Source organism: Microplitis mediator, chromosome 3 (assembly GCF_029852145.1).
Source record: "Microplitis mediator isolate UGA2020A chromosome 3, iyMicMedi2.1, whole genome shotgun sequence".
In the NCBI taxonomy this organism is placed as follows: Eukaryota; Metazoa; Arthropoda; class Insecta; order Hymenoptera; family Braconidae; genus Microplitis; species Microplitis mediator.
Window position 1 is genome coordinate 25,092,432 of NC_079971.1, and position 20,077 is coordinate 25,112,508.

Sequence of the window (20,077 nt, forward strand, 5' to 3'; positions counted from 1 at the left end):
GGCTACAAAATTGTCCATTTTCACTTTTACCCTATCTACGATATTTAACTCGGAATTTCGATTTTTAAGTTTAAAAACTTGAAAACCCGAAACTATGAATTCTAGAAAACGTCTTTTTATTTTCTTAGTAAATTTTGCAATAAAACCAAAAATTTTAAAAATAGGCAAAATATCTTAATGCATAGGAAATTTACGGGGCTACAAAAATGTCCATCATCATTTTAACCGTAACTTTGATATTTAACTCAAAATTTCAATTTCTAAGTTCAAAAACTACAAAACCGCAGTCTCCAACTACTGCCTAAACCAATAAAACCCAAATAAAATAAAGTGTACGCACTACTAAATACGGGATAAATAAACAGTACTCGAATTTCAAAACCATTTAATTTAATATTGTCAATCTCTTTGTTCAAAGTTTTTTTTTTTTTTTACAATACACATATTTCAAAAGCCGCAAAGCGACTGTACATCAAAAAATAATTATCAATCGCATTTAGTCACATGATATATCCATTTCACCAATTCATTTTCTGATATACATTTTTATATATATTATATTCACATTTTTCCATATTCATGCATATATATATATATATTTAATTAATTAATAATTTATTTGTTTACAATTGCTTAAATCTAAGCATAATAAATATATATCAAATATCTAATTATTTGTCAAGCCGTAGAGTACGACGATGCGGTAAAACAACGAGGAAATTTTAAGTTTCAAATTTGGATCCACCGCGAATTTTGTCAGAGTCCTCACCCCTCCTACGATCACTGGGAGCAGCGGCTTCAATTGTTCATCCTGCGAGTAAATAAGAAAATCATTTGTTAGTAAGTAATCCTAGTGAAAATCTGTGATTCCTCCCCCCTCCCCCCATCACTAGAAGATTCGAAAATACATTCTGCTCATGCGTGACACCGAATATTGCAGTAGTGGGGAGAAGAATTGAGGTGGGACCAAAATCCCAAATTTGTGTTGGGATCCCTCGTGGAAATTTTCCGGAATTTTCTTTGAAAAGCTCAATTCTAAAGTTCTAAAGACTTTTTCAGAGAAAAGCCCGAAAAATTTTCACTAGGGATTACTATAGTCCTCCCAGAAAGTAAAGCGCCTTGGATTTTTATCCCCACTTCTTAAAAACGAGTCTATGATCGTAAAACTCACACCATTATTACCCTAGTGGATCTGAATTACGGTAAATTGCCATATTTTACCGCAAAACTTCCGTTTTTTCCTGTCAATTTGCCGAATTTTACGGTAATTTGCGGCAATTTACAGAAATTTCGGGCATTCTTGAAGTGAAATACTTCACTTTGCAGTAAATCTGCGCAGTTACGTCAAAATTCCCCAATGTTACCGCAGATTCACGGTAAAATTCCGCTCTTTTACCGATAAATACTTCAAAATTGCCGCAAATTTACGGTAAATTACCGTATATAACTGTAAATTTGCCGTATTTTGTGGTAATTTGTGACAATACTACGGCAATTTACGGTAATGTCTGGAATTTTTGCCGTAACACAGTGAAATACTCCACTTTACGGTAAAATTTCATAACTTGGCAGTGAATCTGTGCGCTTACATTGAAATACTGCAATGTTACCGCAAATTTATGGTAAAATACCGCATTTTTCCCGTAAAATTCTTCAGAATTGCCGCAAATTTACGGTAAATTACCGTATATTACTGTAAATTTGCCGTATTTTGTGATAATTTGTGACAATACTACAGCAATTTACGGTAATGTCTGGAATTTTTGCCGTAACACAGTGAAATACTCCACTTTACGGTAAAATTTCATAACTTGGCAGTGAATCTGTGCGCTTACATTGAAATACTGCAATGTTACCGCAAATTTATGGTAAAATACCACACTTTTACCGTAAAATACTTCAAAATTGCCGCAAATTTACTGTAAATTACCGCAGCTTTATAGTAAAATCCCGTAAATTTCGGTAATTTACCGTAATTGGGATCCGCCAGGGTACACATTAACATTACGAACTGAAAATTTCCGAAGATTATTTACTCTCTGGGAAAACTTATTAGATATCCGGTTACGTCAGTAAAAGTAATAAGTAACATACGGAAAGAGCTAGAGTCCATTCCAAAGAAGAGGTTATGGTTTCCGCCCAAGCCCGCCTGTGAGCTTCGCAGTCTCTCGAAATAGAACTTTTTCCTGCTTCAATGCTGGTGCTATTTACACAGTTGCCATTTTCTTCGGAAAGGAAGGGATTTATCCGGAAGCCGCGTCGACTGCGTTCGTAATCTCGAAGCAAATCATCCACGTTGTCATCAAATGCTTCCGTGTCGGAAGCCGTTTTCTCATCGCTGGTTTCAATTTGATTGAGGGAGTTGTTATTCGTGTTGTTGTTGTTAAATTCTGATAATTGTGAAAAGTTTGAAGCTCTGTAAAGCTCTATGAGTGATTTTGAACGAGAAGATTCGTCTGAATCGTAGGTTATCAATCGTAACGAAGTGCTTCGTGATAAAAAACTTTCGTCGCTTAATCGCAATCGTCGCTCCAGTAATTTGTCTAGATTTAAATCTTTAGAATTGGATTTCACCTGAGTTAAATTATAATTGTCGTAATTTGAGTCGTCTGTGCATAAAGCGTCCAATCTTGAGGATGCATGTTGACTGCCATCAATACTGACATCTGTGTCGTGGCTACACGATTCCGAATCTGAAAGACGTTGATCATTTGAGTCATTCGAGTCTGGTTGATTTGCCAAATTATGGTCACTTGCATTCCCTTGGTCTTGTTCACTTGTAAAATTTGAGTCCGATTGGTTTTCTGAATTCGGATCTCGCTGATTCGTTGATTCGACGTCTGGCTGATTCGCCAAATTCGAGTCCGTTGAGTTGCCGTCAGTGTCTGCTTGATCACCAGAATCTTGCACGCATTCACTAGAGCTTCTATACACAATTCTTTTGGGTGATCTAGGTCTGGATGATGGCTGAGATTCATCAGAGTCGCTCTCGGACTCAGGACCCGATTCCATGTAGTAATTGGACGCTAAATCAAAGAGCTTCAATGAACGATACTCTTCACTAATCCTGCTATCAGCCAATGGATCTTCCATTTCAGACATCGAAGTCTCCGAGCACTTGGTCTCTTTCTCTAGAGTGTCTTCCAGCCTGAAACGTTCCAACGGCTCCTTGCCCGTGATCTCAGGGAAGTCGTCAGGCTGAGCGACCAGCAAGAAAATCTTCCTGTCCGAAAACCCGTCGGCCAGGGAATGCCGACCGTCGCGATTCAGGACCACGTCAACGTAATTGTCACACAGAGAATCGAAAGTGCTCTTGAGTTGCTTCACATACTTGACCAGCTGAGAATCCTCAGAAGCCTTTTGGTTCTGGTTCTGGTTCTGGTTCTGGCTGACCAGGCTCTTGATAACTTCCAAATCAGATCCAGTCTTCAATATTTCTTCGAGACACAGTTCAAAGAGTGTCAGAATCTTTATAGTCCAGGCTGCACCAGCTTGCCGGTACAAATTAGCCGGTTGGTCCAGATTCCCAACTTTTTGAACCAGAAACTTGAGCCCAGGTCGGGAGTCAAATTTAACAGCCGCCGAAAACGAAAGGTCTAGTGCTGCTAGAAAAGTCTCTACATGCCGTGGTGTCATTCGATGCTTGGCATCCGGAGGTTTTGGTGATACCGGTGATGCTGAGCTCACATTGCAAAAGCTAGAAGTAAATCATTAGTTATCTCGTTCTCTTCCCTTACTCCTTACTCATAGTTTTAATAAATAAATAAATAAGTAAACCTCGAAATAGATCCAACAGAACCCTGAAGCAGGACACTTGCAATGCAATGTAGAAGCATCTGATGGACCAGTAGCCCAACAACCAACGCTCGGAGATGGACTCTCACAATGTACAAATCGGGATTGAGACTTGACGCAACCGACGGTGGATAAAGCAGAAATACATATGATCTATCGTCGGTGTACGTCGGGTCCGTACGCTGCTCCGCCATCAAAAATACCTAATTGAACATTAACATTAAATTATTCCATACGTTCCTCCTAGATATCAATTTCATTGAAAGTAATGGGCTTGTTAGTGTCAGTGGATGCAGAATTTATACAAGGATTCAAATTATAAGTAACAAATAATCTGTTATTTGAGGTTAGGATTCTGTTATCTATTCTGCGTGTCATTCTTGACCTCCGGTTCAGACCCAGGGCTGCCTCTGGATGTCAGGAGCCTAGATGTGGTCCAGGTCCGAACATTCACTGGCATTCCTTGGGCTTTTGGAGGTTAAGCTCTGGCGGATCCAAATTACGGTAATTTACTGTATTTTTCGTAATTTTCCGTAAAAATAAGGCCTTTCTATGGCAAATTTACGGTATTTTACAGTAATATGCGGAATTTTTACCGTAAGCACCGTGTGGGTTTTTATTTCTTCAGTTATTACAGTGCAATACTTCACTTTACGGAAAAATTCCACAATTTTACGGTAAATTACCCTTCTTTTACTACAAATTTACCGTAACATTGCCAGAATTTTGCCTAAAATGCCGTATGTTTACTAGGGTGCTTCAAAAAAAAACTTTATTTTTTTTTTTGCTCTTACCCCCTAAAACGTTAGTGGTTTCCAAGAAAAAGATCCTCCCAAAAGATGGGCTCTCTAGCTCAACTCTAAGAGGTCGCTATTTTAATTTTAATTTCCCATCTGATTAACATGTAAAAATTTATTTTTTTATTCAAAGTGTAATTACTCATAAGCTGCTCAAAATTTTTCAAATTTATTCATAAATCTTCAAAGTTGATTTCTCAAGCTTTCCAAAACCCTATGACAAGTCATAATTATCCCCAATTGAAGTTAGCAAAAAAGAAATCGAAAATTAACAATTTCATTTTGAAATACAAAATCGATACTTTTCAAATAGCTTCAATTGACATTTGAATAATGGTAATTATGACTTGTCATAGGGTTTTGGAAAGCTTGAGGACTCAGCTTTAAAGGTCTATGTATAAATTTGAAAAATATTGAGCAGCGTACGAGTAATTACACTTTGAATAAAAACATAAATTTTTTCATGTTAATCAGATGGGAAATTAAAATTAAAATAGCGACCTCTTAGAGTTGAGCTAGAGAGCCCATCTTTTGGGAGGATTTTTTTCTCGGCAACCACTAACGTTTTAGGGTGTAAGAGCGAAAAAAAAAAATTAAAGTTTTATTTTGAAGCACCTTAATGTTTACCGTAAAATGCCGTAAGTCTACCGAATACCGCAAATTACGATAATTCACCGCATCTTCTGTGATTTACCGTACATTTAGCCGTAAAATTACGGCCTTTTATAAGAAAGTTGCCGAAGCTTACGGTGAAATTCCACAATTTTACAGTAAATTACCGTTCTCTAACTACAAATTTACCGTAACATTGCCGTAATTTTGCCTAAAATGCCGTAATTCTACCGAATACCGCAAATTGCGGTAATTTACCGCATTTTCAATGATTTGCCGAACATCTAGCCGTAAAATTACGGCTTTCTATAAGAAATTTGCCGAAGTTTACGGTAAAAATACCCCAAGTTTGCCGTCAAGCCTTTCGAATACCGTAAATTACGGTAATTTATCGTAATTCAGATCCACCAGGGAGGTTATTAGTGAGTTGATGTGTGTGCGTACTACAAGCAGTAAATCCATATATAATAACAATAATTATAAATATTAATGGATAATGACGACTTTACAGTGAGCCATGGACTCAAGCCATGGATTTTAATAGTGTATTTAAATACCGTGCTCAAGAAATCCTTCGTTTATATCAATAACAGTAATAAATATAAAAAAAAATTGAAGGACTTCTTTGGTTAGTCTGCTGCCACCAAAAAACGTGCCCACTATCAGCAGGTGCATTTACGTACTAACTGTTTTTTAAAGCATCGGCAATAAAAAATAAATCGGATGGCAGATTCATAACTAAGTAAAAATGAACCAAACAATATATGTACAAATAATAAATATTCTTTCGGTCTTTTAATGAAAGAATTATAGGTTAGTAAAAAATGGAATCCAGCCACCGGTCTAACAACACGGGGATGAGGTGTCAGGTTGTGTGTTAGTTGTGTTGGGATAAATGAATATTAAAAAAGTTATGTTAAATATATATTTAAAAAAAAATAAATAACAATTTGACAAACATAAAGATATAAGTAGGATTTGTTTTGAAATTAAAATCCATGACGTGAGTTACCGTGAACGGCTAGAGCCATTGGGGCCCCGTGTTCGACGTGTTAGTGTAATCGGGGGGTGTGGTGTGCTGCCTACAACCGACGGGGTAGGAAGATGTGTGCTGGTCAATCAGTGTCGTCTCAATGGTCATCGTGTCCTCATAAGACGCAGTTGTTGCTAGTGTAGCCGCGTTCTGCCTCTTGACGGCAGTCATAACCTCGCGTAGCTGGCTCACCTGAGATAAATTTCGGTCAAGGGAGGAAAGAGAGCAAACAGCAAAGACAAACAGACAAAGTAATAACAAAAAAAACTATAAAGAGAGTATGTTGAGCATAAAGTATTCATTTGAAATATTCATTGGAAATCATAAAAGCATGAGCACGGATTTTATTCATTGGATTCAGATAGTCCAATTTGGATCAAGTATCATAATGATTTGGATGATTAGAGTAATACTTCATTCGTCCTCTGGTTACTTACCTGGGCGGAGAGCTGACGAAGCCGTTCAGATTCTTCGGGAGTCGCGTCACGCCTGGCAGCGACCTTGACTTGGGCAAGATCTCCGTAGAATGACTCGGACCGGGGCGAGAATGCCATCGTCAGTTGGTGCAACTCTTGTAGAGAGTTTGAACACGCACGATAGCAAGCAATACCGCAGACTTCCCACTGCTCGGCGGTGAGTAATGGTCCGCTGCTGATCAAAACGTGCCTATCGAACGTTATTAACCAGATCAGAAGGGTCTGTAACGGATATGAAGCTTGTGCTCGGGTGTTGGATTACTATTGACTAGGAACATTAGGAGCTACATATAAGAAAATAACGCTATCAATGCGTAGCTGGGATGTGACCGTCTTTTTATCGGGTGTCAAATGACAACTACTTCTCCCTCTAGTCTGCGTCCCCACGAGACAGCCTGTCGAGCTTGATTATCGTCTTACATGCACCTTTACGAATCTGTCAGTGATATCCTTGGCAACTGTCCCAGTATACACTTACAAGCATCCCGCGTATGTGCCGCGATTGCGTACACGTAAGACTGCTCAGACTACCGTGTAAGGCTCCTTTTTATGGAGACTGCTTTGATTTTTGTCACATTAGCTATGCTGTGTAATTAGATCGCTTAGAGATCTGATATGTGATTTGGTTGAGTGCAGGTGGGTTGGGATCACGGTTAATATTTTTATTATTCTTTACCTGATACAGGCGCACCCAAGGCGGGCGATACTTTCTGTCTGCTGGACGACGCACTCGGCCATTACTAGTAACAACTGTTTTAGCATCAGCGTTGTCGCTGGTAGCAGTTCATCTTTCCGGGTGACCTCTGGACCTGGAGGACATTTCAAAGGCACTTGGTACTAGGGTTTGGTAGAAAATGGTTTAGGATTGATTTGGTGATGGGTTGGAAGCCTACCTTGCAAATGCGTTAAGTAGTCGACGACTAAATCTGTAGTAAGTCCGCAGCATTGTTTGAAATTGGGCGTGAAATTGTCCCACCCGCGGAATACTTTCGAGGTCATGCGAAGCCAGTTTTGTACCATGGGTAGAAGAAGATGGTTGACGCAGTAGAGCGCGAAATCGGGCCCAGGTACGTTGAGAATGTCGCGGAGCAAATGGAAGAGGGTTTCCAGTGTGTGCGGTTGGTAACGTCTTGGGCATATCATGGTAGCGCTTGCCAGGCCTTCGATGAGAAGGTACCAGACGCGAAGGATTCCACTTGGTTTCTCTATGCTCTGTAGGGTAATGGTCTGAGTTCTGTCGATGCGATTGAAGAGTTCGAATGATATCTCTGGTACTATTTCCTGCATTGACTCGGAATTTTTGTCAAATTTAGCCAGCTCGAGATTGGGAATCACTGGGTCTACAAACTGGGGTATCGTTGACACTTGAATCCGTGCAGCTGAGTGGAAAATCGGACATGCCGGCATGCGATACATCGAAGAAAGTATATCGCTGCAATTTAACAGACACTTTAAACTTTCCAAGCATAAACGCATTTTGCGGATTTCAGTGTTAGAAATTGGCTCCGAGTCATTGGTTTCTGGGTCACCCACCCCACGAATATGTTTCAAAAGACAGAGAATGCAGTCTAGAGCTGCGTTGGCAAATACTAAAGTATTGTCTGTTGACAGGAAGACACGGAATACTTCTAGAAGTGGCGCTGATTCAACGGACTCGGAATTCCCAACCGAAGCTACACGAAGTGCTCCGAAAAGTGGCCGCCATCCGGAACGTATCTCTGTGCGATTAGTTTCGACGAACTCGCAAATGCAGCTGACGATCTGATCCTGGACGTCACCGTCGCAGAGCTCGAGACAGAGGAGGTTTTCAAAGGGCTTAAAAAGGGCTTCATTGAAGTGAAAGTGCGGCAATTCGATCTGTTCATTAAGCAGCGCCGCCATTGAGTCATGAATGCACTGGACAGCGCGTTTTGATATCTCGCGGTCTTTGTGACAAGCAGCTTCCATAAAATGCGGCCCCAGAATGCTCCAGATTCTCATGACATGAATCAACGGCCTGCCACTTTTTACGCACTTCAGCATAACTTCGCCCAGTCTAGAAAGCAGCAAAACATTGAGCTCATCCTCGCGTGGTTTAGTTTTCTTCCACCAGAATTTCTTGCTGTCTTTGCAGCCATCAGTCGTCTTGAACAGCTGATCCTTACTAGCACAACACAGTGCCGTCAAGAAAGAACACAGTGCCCGCAAATTAAGTTTCAGAGCAGCGTCTTCAAACAGCCTATCAACCTGCTGAGACAGCACGCAAATTATTTTAGCCGCGTAATCAGCCGGGAGTATTCCATTGAACTGGTTGTCAGCATTAGACTCTTGAATGATTTCCGGTATCGTTTCCGTCGTGGGATTTTGGGTATAAGGAGTCGACAGAAAACTGTAAACATCAACGCACGTTTCTTCTTCATCAACAATATTGAAACTAGGCCGATTCTTATCCGGCTTTGAGTCAGGTGTACTCTCTTTCTTTTCTTTCTTTGCCAGCTTAGGAAGTGCCAGGTTCTGATTTCTTCCAAAGAAGTCATGCTCCAGCTTGCTCACATAAAGACAGCACGTGAAAACATGGGGCCAACAGTCACTTCCATGGCTACCGAGCTCAAGACCCCTTCCCAGTAGCACCTCCATACTCAGCGCATGTGATGTGTGAATATTAGTCGCCCTATTCTGTAATTTGAGCCTCAACACATCCTTGGTTCGTCGTAATTTTGATATCGCCGGTTCGGTACAAGCGGCTTTTGCAAGCAAAGCAAATATGGATCCACATCGTGTCTGTAGTCCGAGAATGTTACTGAGAGTCGCAGCCTTGTGAAGCCCCTCGAGCGCAAGGACAACAGTATCCCTTATTCCCCGTCTCGCGGTGTCCCGATTCAAAATACCTTTATTGGTTTCTTCTTTAGCGGGATTCAAACCTGCCGTTAAAACGGTCATCATACTTCCCCAACAACAGGTTAAAATTCTTCGCGATAACTTCGCACCGGCTTCAGCCTCAGGTGTCGGTTCACTTCGTGACAATTGTGCTCGTTCCAGTCGTCTGTAATCTGACAGCAACTGACCGCCACGTTGACTTCCACTGATTCCGTCAACGTCCACCAGAATGTTTACCAACGCGCAGTTTTCCGTCGACGCTGGGTTGTAGCCACACTTCTCCAGCAGATTGCAGGCCAGGATCTGCTGGTACAACTCCGACAACCATGTAGCTGATAAGTATACCAAGACACCTGAGCCATGGACTTCTTCGACGAACATTTCCTCGCTAATAGGAACCGCACAGCTGTCGAACTGATAGTAATGCATGCGTATAAGTTTCAAATTCAGCAGCAATGCCGCGTAAGTCGCTAAATAAATCCCATCTGCATTCATAATCGTTATTAAGGCACACGTGTCCACGCTCGTTTCTTTTTCCTGCAATTTCTGCTGAGCAGCAAAAACACCCTGACAGTATTCAGACGCAAAATTCTGCAACGCTTCGTCAACTTCGATGTTGCTCCTCAGATTCAAGACAACCGGAATCAAATCCGCTCTTAGAATCTTTACAAACTGCCTTGCATTGTGTCGCTCAACATCAACATTGCACTCTTCAGCAAACTGTCGGCCAACATGCAAGCACTTGGGCAGCTTTTCCAGCCTCAGCCGCTCACGTTCATTTTCTAAGGCGTAGTCATTCTCATCTATACTATTATTGTCATCATTGACTTCATCAGATTCATTTTGTGGGCCTTCGGTATCAGTAGAATCCCCATCTTCGGAAGGTCCGTGACCAGAAGAGTCACTTTCAGATCCGTTGGTCTTCTTCATCAGTTCCAACTGCTCCCTGTATGTCTTCGGCAATCGCGCCATGCTCAAATAAGTCAGCGGCCCGCGATAATCACAAGACTCCAAGTCTTCGTACAGAGAATTGATAGTACACGTGTACGTATGACTTACAGCTTTACCTTCGCAGAGTTCTTGAAGTGCCGATAGCATCGCAACAACGCAAGAGACGCTGGCATAGAGGACAGGTTGGCCCGCAGCAGTCGACTCTTCAATCGAATCCATGACCAGTCTCATCAATGCCATGTCACTCTGCGGCTGGCTCGTCTTCTCTTCCTCAACCAGAAGCGGTCCCGCGAAATCTACCAGCCTGCTGGGACTTCGAAGAAGTTCCCTCAGTGCCTTGAGCGATTCCAGCCGTTGCTGTGGCGGCGGATACAGTAACATACGATGAAATACTGACTCCAATACTGGCCTTAGTGGTCCCACACATCCCACAAGTCTCACCAATTCCGTGCCAATGCTGCCGCAAATGAAATCAATAAAACCGTCACTAAGTCACTAAGTCAAAGGGATTTGGAGATAAAAATTGAATTATTGGTTTTACTCACCTGTAAACTGTTTTCGCTTGATGACTATCGAAACTCAATGTTGTTGCTAAGTAACCCGATCCTCTGCCCACCTCCGTATCCTTACCCTCACGTGAGGTAAAAGTTTTGTCGACCCTCGGGGTTCCGAGAAATGCAATCAATGCAGGGCAAAACTTTTGCCACAAGAACGTTGTAAAATGCTGATTTGTATGGATTTTCTGTGGTAATGACGATATTAGCGTATGCAGACATTCTAGTAAAAATACTACTGTGTTCCCGCTTTTAGCTGTTGCGAATTTTTTTCTGAAACATTTATCCGGATTAAAGCCAATCCGATTCAATCCGTCGACTGATTAAGCCGAGCGTAAAATACCTTTGAGCTTCGTCCAAGCGGCTGCAAATGTACTGAAGAATAGGTAAAGCTTCGTTGAAACAGGAAACGCCTCTTTCCCGCATGTTTTTATTCTTCTTTGCATACTCGTCCATTTCCCTGCACTCTTCGTCTAAAGATAAGTTTATTGTTATTTAACGCTATTAGATACTTCCAATCGATTTAGTTAAATTGCCAGTCCTGTTACCTAGAAATAAGCAAAAGGATCGCAGGGTTTGACTTGTGGCAGCCTGTGCCGCAGTACGGACTGCCTGATTTCCGTTTTCAAATGCGTCGCAACACGTCGTAAGGATCGCTATGATAAGACGGCCGTTCATTGTCCAATAAGCTGAGCAGGCCACTTGCAGCAGGACCTTGAAAACGTTAATGTCAAATAGTCGATAGCACGAATTGACCAAATCGAGTCAAAAAAAAATTCTAGTAACTCCTCAAAGGCCTCAATTCCTTTAATGTTTTATTTACCGCCCAAAAAGTAAGTCTACTTTAGTACTCAAAATCCTCAATGAATGGAAAGTTATATTTCCGAGTTCGGTTCAAATGCGGATAAAATTATTCCTTCATGTTTTGAGTATTTTGAGACTAATCCGGATTATGTTATTCCAGTTTAGTCCTCAAAGTGGTAAAATTGGTCGTAACTACTAGTTTGAGGACTAAACTAGGATAACTTTCTGTACTGTTGTCAATCTTAAAATTCTAAATTGACCCTCAAAAACCTCATTGCCCAAGTCGAAATATTAGACGTAAATTGAACGTTCTTAACGTTTTGAACGTTTTTGACGTTTTGAACGTAAATTGAACGTTTTTGACGTTTTGAACGTAAATTGAACTTTTTTGACATTTTGAACGTAAATTGAACGTTTTTGACGTTTTGAACGTAAATTGAACGTTTTTGACGTTTTGAACGTAAATTGAACTTTTTTGACATTTTGAACGTAAATTGAACGTTTTTGACGTTTTGAACGTAAATTGAACGTTTTTGACGTTTTGAACGTTTTGAATGTAAATTGAACGTTTTTGACGTTTTGAACGTAAATTGAACGTTTTTGACGTTTTGAACGTAAATTGAACATTTTTGACGTTTTGAACGTAAATTGAACGTTTTTAACGTTTTGAATGTAAATTGAACGTTTTTGACGTTTTGAACGTAAATTGAACATTTTTGACGTTTTAAAAGTAAATTGAACGTTTTTAACGTTTTGAACGTAGATTGGAGTATCCTAAATTGAAAACATATTTATCATAAAACTAAAACTCATTCATACTTCCAATAAGAAAACATAAGCATATACCAAAAAATTTTTTTCATCGATTTTGTACTCCTGGATTATAATCACGTCAATTCCCTAAAATTTTGTCGTCCGCTTTTCTGGCTCTTAAATAAAGAATTCGTATTTTGAAAAAAAAATTTTTTTCAGTTTCATACTTCTATCTTTAACACTATATATGTATATCTGTTCATATATTATGATATCAAGATGATGAAAATTGTGACTACAAATATTGAAATAAATTAATTGATGTTATCATTAAACTAAAATCATAACTCATGAAATTACCAATTTTTTTTAACCAAAATACAAAAAAATCGTTCAAATTACTTTCAAAACGTTCAAATTACGTTCAAAACGTTAAGAACGTTCAACTTACGTCTGATATTTCGACTCGGGTGAGAACTTAGAGACTTAAATCCGAATTTGTTTTTTGACTCGGAGCGGATTTACGTTTTCGATCATAAAAAATCTTCTTCCTCGTTTCATATATTTTTTTTTAAACCTTATCGACACTCCCGGGGAACTAAAAAAAATACAAGAACCTTCGGAACTCCATCATATGGAAATTAAATCAAAAACTCGCTGCAATATTCGCAATCGGCCGCTTATATTTTTGAAATTCCCGGGATTTGTAGATAAGATTTTAAGGAGGAAAGATCAATAAATATTGAAAGGGAAATTACTTTCAACATGTCGGTTTGAGTGTCGTCGGATTGCGATAATAGAGAACCCATTGCGTGTAACATCTGTGCCGGTAGCCAAAGTGAATCATCTTCCGGTTCATAAGGCGACTGAAATCTATCGTCTCTCAATATTTTCTATAACATAAATTCCAATACAAAAATATATTAAATAAACAGCCTTTGGCATTTCCATTTAAAAAGTTATTACAAAGCCCTGATTTATCGATTTATGCACGCGTATGCGCTTATCATAAACTTCCGGGTGATAATTAAAAATAAAATTAACTGTTTTGTTATTTGCACTGGCAACCAGAAACAATCAGAAAATACTTACGTGCAAACCAGTCAGACCGTAAGATACGAATTTGCTTCTTTTAGTTTCCAGCGATAGCTGAATTGCGTGAAGACATTTCGCCCGTAATTCATGCGGCGGATCCCGTAAGAGGCCTTGTTGTTTTTCCATAAAATCTGTAACAGGAAATTGGCCGCCGAATGATTAATTTCCTTGAGTAGTAAGACAATTAATCGATTAATCAATTAATTAATTAATTAATTAATGAAGGTAATAATTACCGTAGGCATCTTGCGCAGCTTTTCGTACATTTGACAATTTAACATTTTGAGACTCGCGTATAATTTGTAGCAGTAAATCCTCCATGACACGATGGACTGCCACGCGAATTGATCAATACTAAACCTTCCCACGCGTTTACTCCCTATTATACATATATTTTTTATTATTATACACTTGTGAGTTTGCGCATTATTTTGTCATTATGCGTCAGCTTTTTTTAAATTTTTTTTTCAATGATATTTAGGCAATTAACCAACGAAATAAATTATTTTCGAGCCTAATTACTTTTAACCCTCGAAATTAATTAATTAATTAATTGCTTTAATTATTGATGGAGTTCAAAAAAATTAGGGAGTGTTTTTTAGTCGCTTTAAAAAACGAACTCGGGGAATTCCGGCAGGTGGCGCGGGCGGGTGCTTCCGTAGTTCTGGTTGGCTTACAGAGATGGCGCGAGTTTCGGGTTTGGTTTGAATAACTTTTGTTTCGGATGAGGGAAAGTCGCGAGTCGAGACGAGACGACGCGACGGGCAATAATATACCGGGAGTAAATAAAAATTTAAAGGAGTTTGTGTTTGGTGAGAAATTGTAGGCCGTTGAAAAAAGAAAGTACCGACTGTTATTTTAATTATAGTTTTACAATGGCCGGCACTAAACAAAATTGTTGACATTTGTGTTTTTTATATTTATATTTTATTAGTTTTAATTACTTATTTAAATATTTAGTAAATTTAATTACGATTATTAATTCATGTTCAGTAATTAGTATTAAATAATTTAGTAATTATGGAAATACCTGAGAATCATTACAGATTAAGTGTTGCGATCTTGGGTGAGTTAATTATCAAAAGTTTGTTTGTTTATTTTTTTATTAACGAATTTGTTTATTTTTTTTAGCGTTAGTTTGTGGATTTCTGCATCGAGATCACGTCTCTGTAATTTTTGAAAATGATAGACATTTTTCGCATCTGTCTGAAGTTGAGCGTGAAATGTCATTTCGTACGGAAATGGTAATTATTTAAATTAATTTAATAAATTTATAAAAAAAATAAATTAATACAAAGAAAAAAAAAATTAATTTGTATAGTTGACTTAATTCCATGTAATACAAGTACTTACAACACACCATTGCGATAAGCTGGCCATTGTTTGACTTATTTGTTATTTTATGAGTCATAATACGATTTACCGGTAATTTTATCTGGTAAACATTTTTTATCGTCAAACAATTAATATGTTTTTATTACCGGCACGATTCTGCGTTAAATGAATACCCACATCGATATATTTTACTAACAAATCCGTATTTTGATAAATTACTCGAAAAATTTTTTTTTTTTTTTATTTTCTAGAAAGCAAAAATTTTTACGATAAAAATGCATAGAATTTTCGTGTAGCTGATAAAATTCCGCGTTGAATGAGTACCCACATCGATATATTTAATTACAGTACTAATTCATTACTTTAATTGTTAAATAATAATTATAATAATAATTAATTTGGACATGGGAAATTTTTTTTCCAAATATATCGATGTGGGTACTCAAACTTCAGCAAATGACGTCACGAATTCGACAGCAACCATGGCTGTCCATTTTACCCCCATTAAAAAAAAATATTACTACTAATTACCTCGAATGGATTTTTGTAAAAATTTTTTTTTACTGTTTTTATTGCAGGGAATGTATTATTACTATTTTAAAATAATAACTGAAGCGCCAACATTTTTTGAAGGTCTAAAGTTACTCTGGAACGACAGTTACTCGCAGTATCCTAGAGAAATAAATGCCCAAAAAGTGTATAATTTATTTCCAGAGGTAAGTTACTGATAATTAAATTTTTCAATTGATAACTTGATAATTACGAATTAATTTTTACAGATCTTAGGAGGATTCCTTTATCATAAAGCAAAACAATTTAATTTATTCAATAACCCGCAATGCTGGCAGGTAATTAATTTAATCAATTAGCTCATTAATTCGTTGATAAATGTAACTGATTAATTTTATTTCAGGTAGAAAGAGGCGATGGTCTGTCGACGGTAAAAAGTTGCCAAGGATTAGCGGTCCCTTCATATTTTTACACCGAATTTGTCTGGTATTTCGCGGGAATGACGGGAGCGCTGATATTTTTATACGCTACTTATTTAAGTGACTCGATATTCGGTGGTCTTGTCGCATTTTTATCCTTCTTGTTCAATCACACCGAGTGCACGAGAGTGCAGTGGACGCCGCCATTACGTGAGAGTTTCGCGTACCCCATTTTGTTGTGGCAAATGTACACGATTTCTGTCGTTATCGACAAATATCGATACATAAATCTCGATAAAAAATTTAACTGGCGGTACATTTTCAAAGATTTTCCTTTCTTGGTAAGTTGTCATCATTTTCCTCCATTATTTTTATTTATATTTTTACATTTTGCACAAGCGCGGGAAATTTGAAAATTCAAAATTATCAATTTTTGAAATTCAAAATTGTGTTTTTTTCCAGAACATTTTCATACCAACGACACTGAGCTTAGCCTGCTGGCAATTTTCCCAGTTCGTCTTGATGACCCAAGTAATCGCCCTCCTGATTCTCCACTGGCTAAAAATCCTCCCGAAGATTTTGATCCTGCAGCTGACATCCGTCCACTTGCTCTCGATAGGACTGAGTGGATTTTTCGGCAACTTGAACTCATTTTCCCTGTACGCAGCTCTCGTTGTCGGCATAATGTACAGCAACGACCTTCTAATCCGCCTTGAGAACGTCCTGAGCGCGAACACGCTGATAATTTTGGACATCGTCGCGACCTTTGGCTTCACTTACCTCCAGAAATTCATCCTGACAATGGCCTTCGAGGACTACAGTCATATATTTGATATTCTAAAGGCCAAATTGACAGATTACAAAGACTTTCATACATTACTGTACACTTGTTCACCAGAATTCGACTTCCTGCCTTACGCGGCATACGAAACGATAGTAAGGACTTATCTGCTACCGACTGCCATCTTGGCTGGGGTCCTGGCTGTTTACTTCTGGTACAGAAACTATAAAATTACCGGCTGGCCCGACTGTATTGAGGCGAGTGTCGCTTACAATGCTCTGCAAACTGGCGCATTTATTGTCATGGCCTCGATGATAATGCGGCTTAAATTATTTATGAACCCGCACTTGTGTTTGATCGCGGGTCTGGTGGTCAGCAAGCGGTATCTAGAGAAATTGGGACTTAAACATGAAACTTACAGGCAGGCTTTTATCTTAGTCGTTGTTGCTGTGCTCTGCTATCAGGGGATTGATCGTATTGAGAATGAGGGAAAGGCTTATGGAGAGTTTAGTGATATTGAACAGGAAGAATTGTTCACTTGGATAAAAAATAACACGCCTGAAGACGCGGTATTTGCAGGAAAGATGTCGCTGATGGCAAACTTGCTGCTGACGACTCGCAGGCCTATTGTTAATAATCCTTTTTATGAAAGCAAAGTTATGAGGTAAATTTTGGAAATTTTGATCTGGTTAATTCTTGCTCTAATTTGAGACGTGAATTTTTTGAGGAGAAATGAATAGCATTTCTGGATTGCTGATGAAATTCTGCGTTGAATGAGTACCCACAACGATATATTGTGGTAAGATGGTAATTGGTTAATTAACTGATTAATTAATTAATTAACTGACTTTATTGACTTGTAATTTTAAATTATTGATGTGGGTAGTCATTTAATCCGCCAGGACGTCTTCTGAAACAAAAAGATATTTATTAATTAAAATTTTGAAAAAAAAAATTTTTTCGAAAATGTTTTGTTGGAATTTTAATCTGAGATTCGTGTCGTCAGTGAAATTTCCTTTGGAATGAGTACCCACAATGATATATTCAAATGAAATAATAATTAGTCAGTTAATTAATTAGTTAATTATGAATATAATTTCAATTAATGTACATTTCCAAAATATATTGATGTGGGTACTCATTTTACGCGGAATTTCAAGGCGAGGAAACCTAGGCTAATGATTTTAATGATAGATAAATTTTTTTAGAGATAGAACTCTAAAAGTCTATGAAATCTATGGGAGGAAAGATGCAGCTGCTGTTTACGAAACTTTAAGGAAAATGCAAGTCGACTATTTAGTAATAGACGAAGGACTGTGTTACGGTCTAGGAAATCCGTAAGTTACTTTAATTAATTGTCATTTTTTTTTATTTCATTGAGCAGAGTAACTAATTAATTTATTTATTCATTGGCTGTAGAAAACCAGGTTGTAAATTAATAGACTTATGGGACGTAATGGACAACGGCCGAGCTAAAAGTCTGGGCAAGCGTCCACTTTGCCCCATTTTGTCCGAAGGCAATAGCCACCCGTTCAAAAGAGTATTTGCAAATGATCAGTACGTTGTTTTGAGACTCGACTACTCGACTTACGTCGAATTCAAACCCAACTCTCCGATGGTATTACAGTCTGCGTGATGTTCAGTATTTATTTATTTATTTGTTTGATAATAAATTGAAGTGGCGCACAGCTTTAACCAAATGTTGAAATCGATAAATATGTTTAATAAAATATATATATATATAATCTCGTGTAAATAATATATAAAGTTAAAAGTATTTAGTGTACTCACTGTGATTATATTTTTCGCCATAAAAAAATTTTAAATAACTACACAAATTGGTTTTTTTTTTTTTTTTAAACTACTTCCTTGATAATTATATGAGTAAAATTTTTGAAAAGCTGATAAAATTTCCCGTTAATTAAGTACCCACATCAATATAATATTATTTACCGACTATCAATCAATTTAACCGTTAATTGATTATTAATATGGCAGCCATTTTGTTTAACAAAAAAACTTTGTCTGAATATATCGATGTGGGTACTCAAACGATAGGGCATTGTCTCTAGAATGTACTCACATCATCGATGACACGCCTCATTTTGTCCAAAAAAAATTTTGAAAAAAAAAATTTCCAAATTTTTGTTTTATTCAAAATAATACAATATTTGAATAGTCCATAAAATTTCTCGTAAGATGAGTACCCACATCAATATATTATTATTTACCGACCATCAATCAATTTAACCGTTAATTGATTATTAATATGGCAGCCATTTTGTTTAACAAAAAAACTTTGTCTGAATATATCGATGTGGGTACTCAAACCAGAGGGCATTGTCTCTAGAATTCACCCACGTCATCGATCATACGCTTTATTTTATCCGAAAAAAATTTTTAAAAAAAAAAAATTTCGAAATTTTTTTTTTCTTCAAACTAATACAATATTTGAATAGTCCATGAAATTTCCCGTAAAATGAGTACCCACATCAATATACTGCGATAAGTACATCACTCCATCCGTCATATATTTTCGAAGCACACATTCTTGAAATATATCATACTTATCAAAATATATCGATGTGGGTACTCAATCAAGAGAGAATTTAATCCCGAAATCAACTCTCATATTTTTTTCCCGCTCAAAAAAAAATTCCTCATATTTTTATCGTAAATTAATATCCGATCTCAGACTTATTCAATAATTCATATGACGTAATCTACATATTACTTATTTAAAGTCAATAAAATTTTTTTAGTCTAAAAAAAATAAATTGAAGTCGCGGTAAAAATTAGCGAGTGAAAGCGTAACAAAATATTTATCTCAGAAATATAAGAAGGCTCAACATATATATATGTTTATAAGTACACATATATAATACATGTTATATATGGCATTAACAAGAACTCGATCAAGACTTCTTCATGTTAAAATACTATATATATAATAATCAAATCGACAGTTGACTTAACTCGCGCTCCGTAAGCCCAGACATTTATTTCCGTGTAGGAAATAAAACAGAATGACTTTTCATCACGAAAAAAAAAAAATCTACACTACACTCTAGACTTTACAATCCACACTCAGTACATTCGAGTAACAAGTGAAGTAATGAGTTAAGTCTCCACACTCTTACTCGCGGAATTTATTTTTAAAAAAACGCGGAATGAGGAAACTCGCGGCTTCAACGAAATTTTTCAAATTATCTATTTTTTAATTAATTTATTTTTTCAGCAGTTAATTAAATAATTGGAATGAATTTTAATTAATATACACATCAGAGATCTGGTGAATCAGTCAAT

General features: G+C 37.6%; 2 protein-coding genes across 2 annotated transcripts; one reads left to right on the forward strand and one right to left on the reverse strand.

Moving 5' to 3' along the window:
• Positions 1-384: 384 nt before the first annotated feature.
• Positions 385-14,105, reverse strand: LOC130664576 (brefeldin A-inhibited guanine nucleotide-exchange protein 3). The gene is made up of 12 exons (XM_057464544.1): positions 13,963-14,105; positions 13,724-13,857; positions 13,390-13,524; positions 11,623-11,788; positions 11,418-11,547; positions 11,066-11,347; positions 7,607-10,977; positions 7,390-7,522; positions 6,675-6,903; positions 3,778-3,998; positions 2,095-3,697; positions 385-811 (listed from the first exon to the last, which is right to left on the reverse strand). The coding sequence occupies exons 1-12, from the start codon at positions 14,045-14,047 to the stop codon at positions 668-670; spliced, it is 6,633 nt and encodes a 2,210-aa protein (XP_057320527.1). The 5' UTR covers positions 14,048-14,105; the 3' UTR covers positions 385-667.
• A 386-nt stretch (positions 14,106-14,491) lies between these two features.
• Positions 14,492-18,601, forward strand: LOC130664640 (C-mannosyltransferase dpy-19). The gene is made up of 8 exons (XM_057464652.1): positions 14,492-14,792; positions 14,858-14,970; positions 15,640-15,777; positions 15,841-15,909; positions 15,975-16,331; positions 16,453-17,435; positions 17,980-18,108; positions 18,191-18,601. The coding sequence occupies exons 1-8, from the start codon at positions 14,747-14,749 to the stop codon at positions 18,405-18,407; spliced, it is 2,052 nt and encodes a 683-aa protein (XP_057320635.1). The 5' UTR covers positions 14,492-14,746; the 3' UTR covers positions 18,408-18,601.
• Positions 18,602-20,077: the final 1,476 nt, after the last annotated feature.

Bases quoted from the DNA above. Each gene is read 5' to 3' on its own strand.
- LOC130664576 (XM_057464544.1), bottom strand. From the start codon at position 14,047: ATGGAGGATTTACTGCTACAAATTATACGCGAGTCTCAAAATGTTAAA. The intron at 10,978-11,065 runs GTGAGTAAAACC...CATTTGCGGCAG, and splicing joins CAAGCGAAAACAGTTTACAG to CATTGGCACGGAATTGGTGA. The intron at 3,999-6,674 runs GTAAGTAACCAG...ATGTTCAATTAG, and splicing joins TTCGTCAGCTCTCCGCCCAG to GTATTTTTGATGGCGGAGCA.
- LOC130664640 (XM_057464652.1), top strand. From the start codon at position 14,747: ATGGAAATACCTGAGAATCATTACAGATTAAGTGTTGCGATCTTGG. The intron at 16,332-16,452 runs GTAAGTTGTCAT...GTTTTTTTCCAG, and splicing joins TCAAAGATTTTCCTTTCTTG to AACATTTTCATACCAACGAC. The intron at 17,436-17,979 runs GTAAATTTTGGA...AAATTTTTTTAG, and splicing joins TATGAAAGCAAAGTTATGAG to AGATAGAACTCTAAAAGTCT.